The 13,212-nt window shown below is 34.7% G+C and overlaps 1 protein-coding gene across 1 annotated transcript in view; it reads left to right on the top strand.

The window, feature by feature from the left end:
• The first annotated feature begins 10,579 nt into the window (after positions 1–10,579).
• LOC117118361 (deoxynucleotidyltransferase terminal-interacting protein 1-like) overlaps positions 10,580–13,212 on the top strand; it is a 32,006-nt gene continuing 29,373 nt past the window's right edge. The window contains exon 1 of the mRNA XM_033262935.1: positions 10,580–10,716. Within this exon, the coding sequence (XP_033118826.1) occupies positions 10,676–10,716 (41 nt within the window). The 5' untranslated portion in view covers positions 10,580–10,675. The remainder of the gene's footprint in view (positions 10,717–13,212) is intronic.

The raw sequence follows: 13,212 nt of genomic DNA, 5'->3' as shown, positions 1-13,212 counted from the left end.
AGTATACTATGGAACGCCATGCAAATAAGTAATATGGAACGCCATTTGTGCCAAAATCGATTTATTCTTAAGCATTTCAACTGATTAAGACAAAGATTAGGGACTGGAACCCAGTCTACTTTTGAGCCTGAGTTGTGCTTCGCACTCGCCGCTAAGGGCGGCGTACCGGGAACCCTGCGTCTAGCAGCCACGAGGAACATCATTTTTAAATATGATGAATAATCAATTAGCAGATCCGGGAAGCGTGACGGCGGTATGAGTCGTGTCTAGCGAATTCCAGCGAGCGTTGAAACTAGTGAAATTGTGTGCATCCGAACCGTGTTTCTGTGGGTAAGATGCGATTGCATCTCAATATGTCAGCGTGTTGTAGGGCCTAGGTTATGGAGTGTAATTGTCTAGTCAATAGATATTCGCTGAAATCTGTGACTCTCATAATTTTTGAATTTCATTTTTATTATTCAATGTAATATGACGAGCAATTTCTTGTACTGTATTTTTTGCTTTAGCAAGACCAAACATGGATGTAAGCGGTATTCTCTTGATGAAGTCAAGAGTCTGACTATTTTCGGAGTAAATTACCGTTTTTATTTTATACTTTATAAGACGAAACCTTTCAATCATGTCCATTAGTCACTAGATAACGAAATTATTATTTGAAGTTCATTTGTATGGGAATTTGTGGAAACTAATGTGCTTGTTAAAACAGCAGTACGCCTATTACGCCTATAGCAGGGTCCGCCCTTGTAGAAACAGATGCTGCTATAAAAGTAGGCCTACGTGCTTTTTTTGTTTTTTTTTTTTTTTTGGGGGCCTACGTGCTTTTTTTGGTTTGTTTTTTTTGGGGGGGGGGGGGTTTAGACTCGGCACAATTTTAAAGTTGTTGTAACTGAGAAGCAAGGAAACAGGGAGATCAATGTTACAGTATATCCACATCATCATTTTACTTTAATGAGCTTTAATATACGAATATTACCAAAATGTTGAATAACACTTTTTATTAATAATTATCAATAATGATAATTAATAAATGACAATTAGCCTATTAATTAGGACTATTATTGACAAGGTATTGGTATTGATTACAACCAATTTAACACGAACATTTTATAGTTGTAATATTTTAATAAGACAAATAGGCCTATGATAGCTATGCCTATTCCCATGACAGTACCAATTTTAATTTAGCACATTCAGTAAACTCACTGTAATTTAGTAGACTTTTTTTTTTTAAGAAACAGTTTTGCCGAGTTTCAGTGTTCATACTTTTTGGCAGATTTCAGGCTCAAAATGCATACATAGGCCTACATGATATTATTACCCCAGTTCATTGGATCTAGCACATATCAAACACATAGGCCTACTCAGCTCCCTGGGGAGAATTCCATAATGTTGCAGCAGCGAATTTTGTATTTGAACCTACCAGTACCCACTTCCCTGGATGGAGAGAGACAACCGTAGGTAAAGTGCCAGGGGAGTATCCAGAGATGTCCAAAAGGGGGGGGGGGGGTCTCTTATACACATCTAGGCGATCCAGACAACACTGTCCTAGGAGGTCCGGGGCATGCCCCCGCGAATTTTTGTGTTCTAGACGCCCGAAAATAACATCTGAGGCGGCTTTCTGGGCTTTAATTTTTTTACCTCCCAAAAGGTGGGGGTGCCGGGGCCGAGCCACCCCCCACCCCTAAATCCGCCCCTGAGTGCCTTGTCTAACGACAGAATCGAAATACACAGCGAGGGATTAAACCTGCGACCTCAAGGTTGACAAGCACCGCAACCACTGCGCCAAACCGCTAATAAAACTGAAACTAGGCCTATAATAAATCTGCTTCAACATTTGTTTGTCACATCAAAAGTCCTTGATCACATGACCATAGACTATTAAAAGTTGATTTTAGCTATTGAACTATTTATTGTGTAGCAGGGTATTCATTATTTTGTCATACGACAATATAGTGCTACCCTAACGCCTTTACAATGATTGCTTCTATTCTAGGCCTAAATAACGTTCCTGAAACCATCGGTCCGGCACATAAGTCATGAACACACGCCAGGGGCGGATCCAGAAATGTCCAAAAGGTGGGGCCGGAAGCTTGGGCCGAAAGTTGGGCCGATTGAGACAACACTGTCGTAGGGGGTCTGGGGCATGCCCCCGCGAAATTTTTGTGTTCTAGACGCCCGAACATAACATTTGAGGCATTCTGGGCTATCATTTTTTTCTTTTTTTTTTTTTTTTTTTTTTCCCCCCCCCAGGGGGGGGGGGGGGCCGGGGCCGGGCCGCACCCCCCTAAATCCGCCCCTGCATGCATCCCACCTTTCTCACCCTTCCCCCTCCCCCAACTGTAGGCCATGACTACAGTAATATGTAACTGAAACTACAATAAATCTACTCCAAAATTTATTTGTCACATTTTATTTTTAAATTGTTTTTAGCTTTGACTATATTTGTAGGCCTAGTCTTTATTTTTTACTCGAAAAACTAATCTAAATATCAAAATTCCCGCGATACTTGGTGTGAGGCCGATCTCAGGAAAACCTGCGTTGAGTCGATCCACTGGATTGAGTCTTGCATAATTTGCTGATGACAATATAATTACGCTGATGACAATATAATTACGCTGATGAATATTTAAACAATGTTCCTCGTGGCTGATAGATTTACCAATACACTGAAGGTTTGCGCCCTCTATTTGAATGAGATAAATCATAACGCAATTTTTACAGGCTATATCCCAGGCAAGTCTACTGTACTACTAGGCCTATTAATGATATGAACTAATATCTGTGGCACGTATAAAAAAAATATGCTAAAATGTATTATTCAATCGATTTCGCAATGATGTCACTAGGCAATGTCTGCATGTCTAAAGCTGAAAATTACAACTATTATAGGCTAGTTATTAATATGGGAATCATTTGTTTTTTGGGGTTTTTTTCTTGCTCTTTTCAGACATAAATCAAATGACCAACCAATTAAAAAAGAAACTAAACATCACCAAAAAACAAATTAATTTTACATCTTATTCAATTTAAAAAAGAAACTGATGGAAAAAGACAAAGCACAAAGGGAAAAAAATCAAAACACTTTTCAAAAATAAAAATAACACGTTAAACTAAATAAAAATCGAAGATTCAGTCAGAAACAACAGAATGCAAAGCACAGAAGGAAAAACATCAAAACACTTTTTAAAAAAAAATAACACGTTAAACAAAATAAAAATCGAAGATTAAGTCAGAAACAAAAGACGTTTACAGGGACAAGCAGACAACACATTACATAAAAAAGTAATGGAAAAACAAAAAGGAAAAACAGACAAGAAAAAGGAAACAAGAACGATGTTTACAATGACCAGAGGACAGAACATCAAAAGGAAACCAAGAAGAAAGAAAAGGCAAGGGGGACCGAAGGAGAGCAAAGGATAACTCCAACATTATATTACCATTTAATGAGCTATTTAATTGAATTCAGAACATAATCCCCAAAAAATTACATACGGTTTAACACTCTGAGTGTTTACAATAAAAATAAATTAAAACAAAATTTATTTTAAATTTTATTAATCAATTCATTTATTCGGTCAAAATCAACATAATAATTTGATACGGAACTTTATAAAATTGCTGTCACAAAATTGCACATAATTGAGAACAATTTTAGAACAAAATGTACATTGAATAAAGTGTAAAACATTGTAAAAAAGTTTAAAAATTATGTTGAAGTAAAAAATAACATATTGTAGGCCCTACATGCAAGTATTTAATCTTTCATTGTGTAGAGTATATGTTAGTTTTTCATTCGTTGAACTAGAGCAAACTTTATGAGTATGATAAATAATCTTGTATGAAATATATCTCACATTTTTTAAAATACAGAGGTTGTGTCACAGAGTATTTCAAATATAATGATATATCTCACACCTGTTTTACAACTAGATTTATAGGCCTGTATACTGTCAAACCTCGAATAGAAGCCCAACGGGCTTAATCTCGAAATGAAGCCCATCTCGAATTAAAGCCCACCACCCCCAACCCCTCCTTAGTTTGCAAAAGTAGCCTCAAAAAGAAGCCCACGAAAAAAAAGGCCATGACCTTCTTTTCAAGATAGCATGGGCTTCTTTACGAGATAGTACAGTAGGCCTACATACACTGTACTGTACACGAATTTCAACGAATAAATATATGAATAAATAATACACTCCATGATACAGATTGATGTTACAGTGGCCCTTTTATTTATTGTTTTATTGTAGTAATTCCCAAAATTTACAGCATTCATTTTGAAAACAAGCCCCCCACCCCTCCACCCCTCTACTTGGCAAAAGAAGCCCATCCACAGTTCGCAAAAAAACTAAACAAAACAAAAACAAAATGAAAAAAATAGCCCAGGGCTTCTATTCGAGTTTCTACGGTATTTACGCGAACTAGTTTTACACTTACGAAATAAAGAAACTACGAAATATCTATAAATAGGCGTGTCAAATATATCCAATGTTTATTCACTTCAGTTATCAATCATCAAGCTAACTCAGAATTATAATTCACAGAATTTACGTACAGTATTGTTGAATATCAATACAAACTTTTTATAGAGAAACATGAATAATTGTTCTCATGGAACTCAAGTTTAGATTCAATGAAAAAATGTAAACGTTGATCAACCGTCCACTACAGTTCACGTTAAATATAATGATGAATATATATGCTTATTTTATAATCAAGACATGTTTTCATGCTATAGGATATTGAATACGTCTTATTAATTCATAGAATTTACTATTACATATGTGTTTGTGATTTAGAATTGCACAGCATTCATTATGTTATTACAGCAAATCTTTATTCTATACCATAAAACAAACATTAAAAAGAAGATATTGGCGGATCTGAGGGGTACTTATTTTGCTCGATGGAGGCCTGAATCTTTCTCCCCCCACCCCCCAAAAAAAGTATAATATCCTATAGAATCACCAGTATTGTGAATGTGTTTCCCGCAATATGTTGACGAGCATCAGAATAAAACATTGATGGATCTGAGTGGATGGGGGGTTATGAAAATTAAATGAAAAATTTAAAAAAATTGACCTATACTTTCAGGACCCGTGAGCTGAAATTTCTTTTGTTATCAATAAGAAAATTAGAAGTCGGGAAAGCCCATTTCCCACCATCTAGTAATCGACATTTCCCGGGGAGGACCCCCGACCACCCTTTGTTATACATACTGTAATAATAATAATTTTGCAGAAGTTAAAAGTCACTTCAGAAATTGGGAAAGCTCATTTCGTGGAATCAAAATCTAGGAATCAAAATTTTTCCGGGGAAGACCTCCGACCCCCCGACCCCTTCCACTTTGTTTTGGGATTTATTTTTTTTTTGATATTTTGACCCTTCCACCGCTAAATTTCAACCCAGATCCGCCTCTGATAAAAATTATTTTGAAATGGCAATGATAGATAAATACGGCCGTAGTTTCTTGTGTTCAAAAATACAGATAACACTAATATAAAAGTTTTATTCTAAATTGACTTCATTCGGTAATATTCCTAATGATAGAGTCTATTATACCGTTTTAACCCACCATACAATAGGCCTAGGCCTACATTAATTGTGAAGCAAGAGTACGGTACATTTCATTCAACTGTCGAGTCTTTTACTGTTAAATGAGCTTTAAAACCGTTCATACCAGAAGAGGTAGTGTTACATTATTGAAGAATACAGGTTTTTAAAAATATATATTATCACATTTACCATGATGATTTACCAGCTAAAATTTGTATATGAACCTTTATTGATATCATCATAAAAGTAACTTCTGGTACAGGTTTATAAGTAGACTTAAATATGACTTAAAATACTTTTTATCATAGCTGTTCAATTTGATTCTTGAGGTGATACAAAAAATGATATAGATTCCAAAGAACAATCAAATAGTCCGACTCGTCTACCATGTTGCTGGGGACGATCTGGAAAGGAAAATTAAATCAGGAAAATAATATTAGGATTTTTAATTTACCGAATTTTATCAGGCATAGCCCATTAAAGAAAAAGTTCTTTAATTTTGTGTAAAACATGTCTCCGATTCGAACGTGCGACCACTGTCTCTTATACACATCTGCCTATTAATGATATGAACTAATATCTGTGGCACGTATAAAATCCACCTGTCTCTTATACACATCTAGATGTGTATAAGAGACAGATATATATATGTGTGTATATATATATGCCTACATATTATGTATTTACACAAATGGAGTAGGCATATATATTATACATACCATATTATGTATACCTTTTTCGTGTATCAATTAAAAGCATCTGATTATGTGTGTTTTATATTATAAATAATATTAGTATCTTTATTTGTGTGTGTGTGTGGGGGGGGGGGTGTATTTTTAGCTAGTGCACCCTAAGTAATTCACTGCACATAATGACGTCAAAGGAAAAATTTTGCTTACATTTTCTTGTAAACATCCGTAAAGTTGTGTGTTGCTTTGTATCTGACATCCGTTAGTATGGTTATCCATCTGTTTAGAAATATAACAATATTTTGATTGTTAAAGTTTTCGTTAGTTTATGCGATATAGTTAGGCCTATACAACATACGGTATACAATGGTAATTATAATAGCATATTTACATATTCAATACCAATACTTTTAAAACTAGTTAAATAGTCTTTTAAGTAAGTGGCACTGGTTGAAACACAGCTTGATATTACTTCACGCTCCAACCATTGAGCGTACAATGTAATGCGCTGAAGAAGATGATAGACAACTGTTGCTCTCTGAAAGAAAATTAACGACTACTTATGAGAATATTTACTAATGTTGAATTAATTTAGGAATGAATAAATAAACGAACAAATGAAGTGATTGAAAGATTGATTGATTGATTGATTGATTGTTCGATTGATTGATTGATTGATTGATTGATTGATTGATTGATTGATTGATTGATTGAGCGATCGACTTATTAATCGATTGGTTTATTTTATTTACTGATTGATCCATTTTAGTTGGTTGTTTGATTGATTGATTGATGCTGGATCGATTGACTGATTTTCATCGTCTTAAGAGAGGTTTTAAACCGTCTATTCCATTGTAGCCATGCGCACGTTAAGCCTAGCACTCACTGATACGATTCTGTGGAGAACGCAACTCCGGGACGCGCTCGCAACGGATCGTTTTTTAGGACGTTCCGTTAGTTTAGAACTCATAGGGAACTAAGGGGGAATCGTCGGCCGACAGTCGTTACGACCGTCGTACGACGCAGTGAGCCCGGCTTAACAGGATCGGATTAAAGGGATGTGAGGCCTGGGGCTGTAATTGAAATTGCAAGTGGGCCTAAATACTCAGAGACTAAAACATAAAACCAGATTTTCGGTGTTCTGGGGGTTCGGTAGCATATTTTACCACATTAGGGCCTGTGGGCCTGGGGCTGGCGCCACAAAAGCCCCTATGTTAGTCTGGCTCTCTGGCTAAAAAAAAAAAAGAAAAGAAAAATTCTCCACCAGAAGGATTCCACACTGAAAATATCCTCTATACGTAGACATTGCCTGTTCCACATTGAAAAAAACTAACCAAACAACCATGGGGTGGGGGGGGGGCAGCCAGCCCGGGTACTCTAATTTCCTTGAAATTATGAAAAATTGAGAAAAAAGAAAATTATATACAAATTTATGTCTGAGAATGCCACCTCCGTCCATCTAGTGGTTCCATAATCATATGTTCTTAATTCAGCCCCAACATTGTTGTGAGGTTAATGGTGGACCCTCCATCTGTGAAAACCCTCCATGGGCACCCCTCTATATCGAATTTCTGGATCCACCACTGAACCAATGCAATTATTTTGCTATTCTGTTATTATTACATACTTTGGAGAATGTAGCGCAAAGTATATAGCGCTGTATAAATAGTCGCTTCGTGATGCGACTGGCCATTATCATGTTAAATCTTCACTCACGTGTGTTCCTTGGATTTGTGTCATACAATCCTCGACTGTATTTAATAGCGTTATATTTGTGTTGAAATGGGCGCAATCATTCTGAGGATTAAAACAGAAATATGCAGTGGCTATTGTTACACAAGTTAAAATGAATCCAACTATATTACAATAATATCCCATCAGAATTAGGAATTCATTTAAGATTGGTGTAACAATAGCCACTGTCTAAAACATCCTTAGGCACACACGGTAGACGTAGGCCTATATCAGTTGTGTGAGAAAATCAAAATATCAGAGCATTATTATTATCATTATTACTCGTTATTATCATTACAATCTATATGACCATATAGATAATATCTAGATTATAGAACGCTATCAAATTTTAAGGTAGGCATTAATTTAATAGTGTCAGTTTGATGATAACCATTTCAAGAACTATCACAGAAATTTTAATTTCTATGCAATATTATTTACTCCTATCGCTAATAAACTAATTATACACTATAGTTACTCTTCGTGATATACGCTAATAAAGAGAAATACCTACGATTTCTGCAATCATTTCATAGACTTTATCCCTTGTTTTATTGATTCTATACACAGTCCCATCGAGTCTGCAAGCCTTCACGCAAGAAACCAAAATTATACTAATAACTATACTTCCAAATACTTTCTTAACAGAATACATTTTGTATGTTTTGCTTATCTCCTTGGTTTGTTAAGGTTAATTCAGTTTATTGGCCTTTTTAGACGTCTATAAATACCTAGTTCGATGTCACAAATTTATTATAATAGTATGGTGAAAAACGTTATTAATAGTAATTAGAGTACAATAATTCGATCAATTTATTTTTTATTTATATTTAAGAAATTGTATATAATTAGGGAATTTGTGTTACACATTTTCAAACTTTCTTTAGGTAATTTAATATTTTACCGAATTATGAAATTGCCATGTAGGCCTACACTTCGATTCTATTTGGAAATTTCAAGGACGATTTTATTAAACGTAAACTACAAATAACTCTGCAATATGATTATACAATTGATTTGTTAGTAGGAGTACTGTTTTGCAATGAGATAAACATCTTCATCATTGAGTATTTTTCAATTGCAAATGCAGTCGATATGTTTCAGTTCTCTTACGTTTCTTAGAATCAGTATTATTGGTTGCGTATCATGTACTCTCATAAGCATGACATATCTTTAATTTTTTTAAAAGTTTTATTTAAAACATGTGACATATGCCTAAATATGGTCATGATGACATTACTTTATGACCATATATAGGCACATCATGACCATATATAGGCACATCATGACTATATATGGGCATAGATCAGTTTTTTGTCAAAGAAAATTTGATAGTGTGGACATTGCTTTAAAGAGACCTCAGCGATGTAACTTTTAATGTTACGTCACACTTTTTTTTCGATAGCGCCTTTTAATAACCTAAAACAAACAATTTTTAATACTCATTCTCTATATTTTTATATCCTTCCTCCAGCAAAGTATTTCTAAAAACATGCCTAAAGTGTATACATTATTTAACAGGTTAGATAATGTGTATTGTATTGGAGGATAAGGTCTAAACACACTGTGTCGAAGTAATACTTAACTAAAGGTTTGCGCCCTCTATTTGAACGCGATAAATCATAACACAACATTCTATCCCAGGCAAGCCTACCGTACTAATAATATATTATGTGGCACGTATACAAAAACAAATTCTGCTAAAATGTATTATTCAATCTATTTCACAGTGATGTCACTGTAGGCAAAATCTACATGTCTAAAGCTGAAAATCACCTGTTATAGTTACCGGTACCAAACAAGTGTCCACCATATGGGAATCGGTGTACCCCAAAACACCTTACCATTTAATGAGCTAATTAATTGATTTAAGAACATAATGCGTAAAAATTACATACGGTTTTAACACCCTGAGTGTTTAAAATAGTTATAACATAATTTTTAAATTTTTATAATTCCTTCATTTATTTGGTCAAAATCAATAAAAATTACGGAAACTTTAAAAAATTGATAAAAGTTCTAACAGATGTCGCATAATTGTATAAAATTGAAAACAATTTTAGAACAAAATGTACATTGAATAAAGTGTAAAAACATTGTAAACGAAGTTTAAAATTATATTGAGCTACATAATAAATACACTTTTTTTAACGCATTTTATAAGAACACTGAGGCTGAAATCGCTTAATTAAGAACAAAATGAGAATAAACTGAGGCTGAGAAAATGTCAAATGAGGTCTATATTTTTGAAAAAAAAGAAACCAACAAATCTCATCTGTACCTAATTTACAGTAGTTGTGACTACGATATGTATGATATTCAATTATTATTAATAATATTATTAATTCTATGAGTGTTTTTTCTGGAGAATCTTATTAATTTTATCGTCATCCTTCAATGCATTTTACACCCCGATTTTCATCACTGACGCTATAACATAATATAAAGAAGAATAAGAAAAAAGTGATATATTGTGTTGTATTGCCTATTCATGGAAGGTAAGAACTATAAATATACTTTACACAAGGCCTACAGTAGGTTGTAGGGTTTTCCCAACCTGTTATGTAGACCTTCAAGCATCTATCTTTTATATTGATTTCTAGTGAGGGCGCTATTTTCCAAGGCCTGACAAAATATTGACCTTCAACCCAACTGTGCTGGGTAAATTGCTTGCATGCATCACATCAACGCAATTCAAGATGGCAGAACCTGCGAATGGCTTGATCGCACAGGCAATGCAGTAAGTTTATTACAAAATTTGCACAATTTTTAAAGAGTTCTTTGTATATTATCCCACGAGATTCAGAATGTATAAATTATTTAAATGCAAATTTTGTGTTAGGCGTGGAAGCATTTTTGCAAACGTGCATTTGATCGCCCAAGAATGTCAGTCTAGGCTACCTTTAAATTGCTTCCCTGTTTGTCACCTAATTATTTGGTATTCATCGTGGGTACAGTAAGCAGTCCAATGAGTCAATAGTGAACTTTACCAAACGATTAATCAGCATAGCATTCTATATTTACGTAGAAGCTAGGCTCAATGTCATCCTGAGGATGTTCTCCATAATCCTTCGCAATTTATTTGTATTTCGCTCGACCTGTGACCGACATTCTAGCAGGTTGTTTTAAGTCAAAAGATGGAAAGATGAATGAAGAAGGCTGCTTTTTCACCTGCTGCTAGGGCCTATATTCCTGGTTACGATTGTCATCGAGATGGGTGGTGTACCTCTTACTATTACTAAACTAGGCCTACTCTCTAGTCTGGGCTCTAAAGTCTAGCCATTGATTGTCAGCCACTATGACAGCACATGAAAAAATGTTTTCACAAATTACTTTTTAGCATAGGCCTAATCCTGATGATGGGAAGGCCGATTTCTCAGACAATGGAGATAAGTTTGTGGGCCAGGCAAGTCAGAGCCTCTCAAAAGTGGTCTCAGGGCCGAATTCTTTTGGGAAAGCCAGCTCCCTCTTGGGCCCCACTGACAAACCCCTGTTGCCATCACTGACTGAAGTGCCATCTCAATAATAACCATAAAAATGTTGTGTTTATGAATAGGTTGTATATGACTGCCTATTGAAAGACAGTAACTCACAAACCTAACCTAACGTTTTTGTATTATTATTTCTTTGTACTTTACAAAATGTATAAAATTTGCTAGCCGCCATGAACCTTTGTTCAAACTACCATTGCTAATCTGTTCAATTTTCATAGAATACCACAAATTAACATAAAGCATGTCTTTGTGGTTTTCTTTTTTTTCCCATTTCAATAGTGACTTCAATAATTTACATTGGTATAGCAGCTGGCCTTCATATTTTAATGCCATGTTAAAATCGCCCTTTGAATGTGCGTTCATTTTCCAATAGTATTGGGCCACTGCACATGTCACATTGGTATAACTTCTTTTTTATAGGATAACATGAATTGTCAAGGCAACATACTTAGCACGTCGTACAATTTATCTGATACACAGGCTCATGGCTGAGGCCTGTAACTGTAGTTTAGCAATTGACTTTGTGAGCAGTCTGCAGTATTATGTTTATACTGGATGGCATACCTAATTATAACATAGGTATAGTATTATATATACTATATAATGTTGTTAATAAGTATGATTACAGTATTGGTTTTCTTTCATGCATAGAATACCTCAAAATTAGCAGGTATAATAGGCTTACTGTATTGTTACAGACCCTAATGTTGGCTATTATTAGGACGAAGGCCCAATAGACATGTAAATTAAATAATGTACTTAAAGGTCAGTGTTTAATGGTAAGTATTATGATAGATCATCAAGTCCATTGTATGATTAAGCTGTAGGCTTTCACAACCCTGGACACCTGGTAAGTTATGTAATTTGTATAAAAATAAAAACAGACCTGCATTTTTTTTTTTTTTGTTAAAAAAAAAACAAAAAAAAACATTTGTCTGTAAAAGCAGTAGAAATAAATTAGTTTCATTGAAATAAAAAAATAGCACTTATTATAGTGATAGATGTTTTCATGTGCCTTTTTGTACATAATAATGGTATACATAGTTTTCTGTGAAACAAGGGGCAATATACAGTAGGCCTATCTTTTAACACTGGCCAACCCCTATTAAGCGGTCATCCCATTAAGGGGATGGGGACACTTTCTGAGTGTGCCAAATGGTCAGATAACCCCTGTTAAGAGGACACTTAATTTTTTTTATCATTGTATCACAACGTACAGCAGTCTCAAAATAAGAAAAATTCATTCAGCTTCATATTTTTAACACATTTTGAGCAACCAAAATTTTCTCCCCTGAAGCCTTTAAGTAAACGTCGGTATTGGCCTACTGAATGTGTTACTTCATATAAACCAATCTTGTCAATTTTGACCCTTAACTATGGGGATTTTGTTTCCTTTGTTTTTTATGTACTTTCATATAGGAAATGCCATTAAATCTAAGTCGTATCATGCTGCATTCTTTTAATAGAAATTTCAGTATTTTAAATAGAATAAGGAATATTTGGTCATTAACAATGCATCATGAAATAATATTGGCAACATTTTATTATTATTATTATTTGTTATTTATTTATACAGGAGCCTTTTCTTGGTAGATAAAGCTCTTTTTCTCTGGTCATTGGGTCCTCATGTTTTAAGTGTTGCTGCATAGGAGTACCCCTATTCAGGGGACACCCCTAAAAAGGGGACACTTTTTTCATCCCAGAACATGTCCCCTTAATATGTTCTACTAGTATGCCTTTTA

Source organism: Anneissia japonica, unplaced genomic scaffold (assembly GCF_011630105.1).
Source record: "Anneissia japonica isolate Jap-2015-1 unplaced genomic scaffold, ASM1163010v1 scaffold695_len1296351_cov181, whole genome shotgun sequence".
Lineage (NCBI taxonomy): Eukaryota > Metazoa > Echinodermata > Crinoidea > Comatulida > Comatulidae > Anneissia > Anneissia japonica.
Note: the sequence above shows the minus strand (reverse complement) of the source record. Positions and strands in the feature narration are given on the sequence as shown.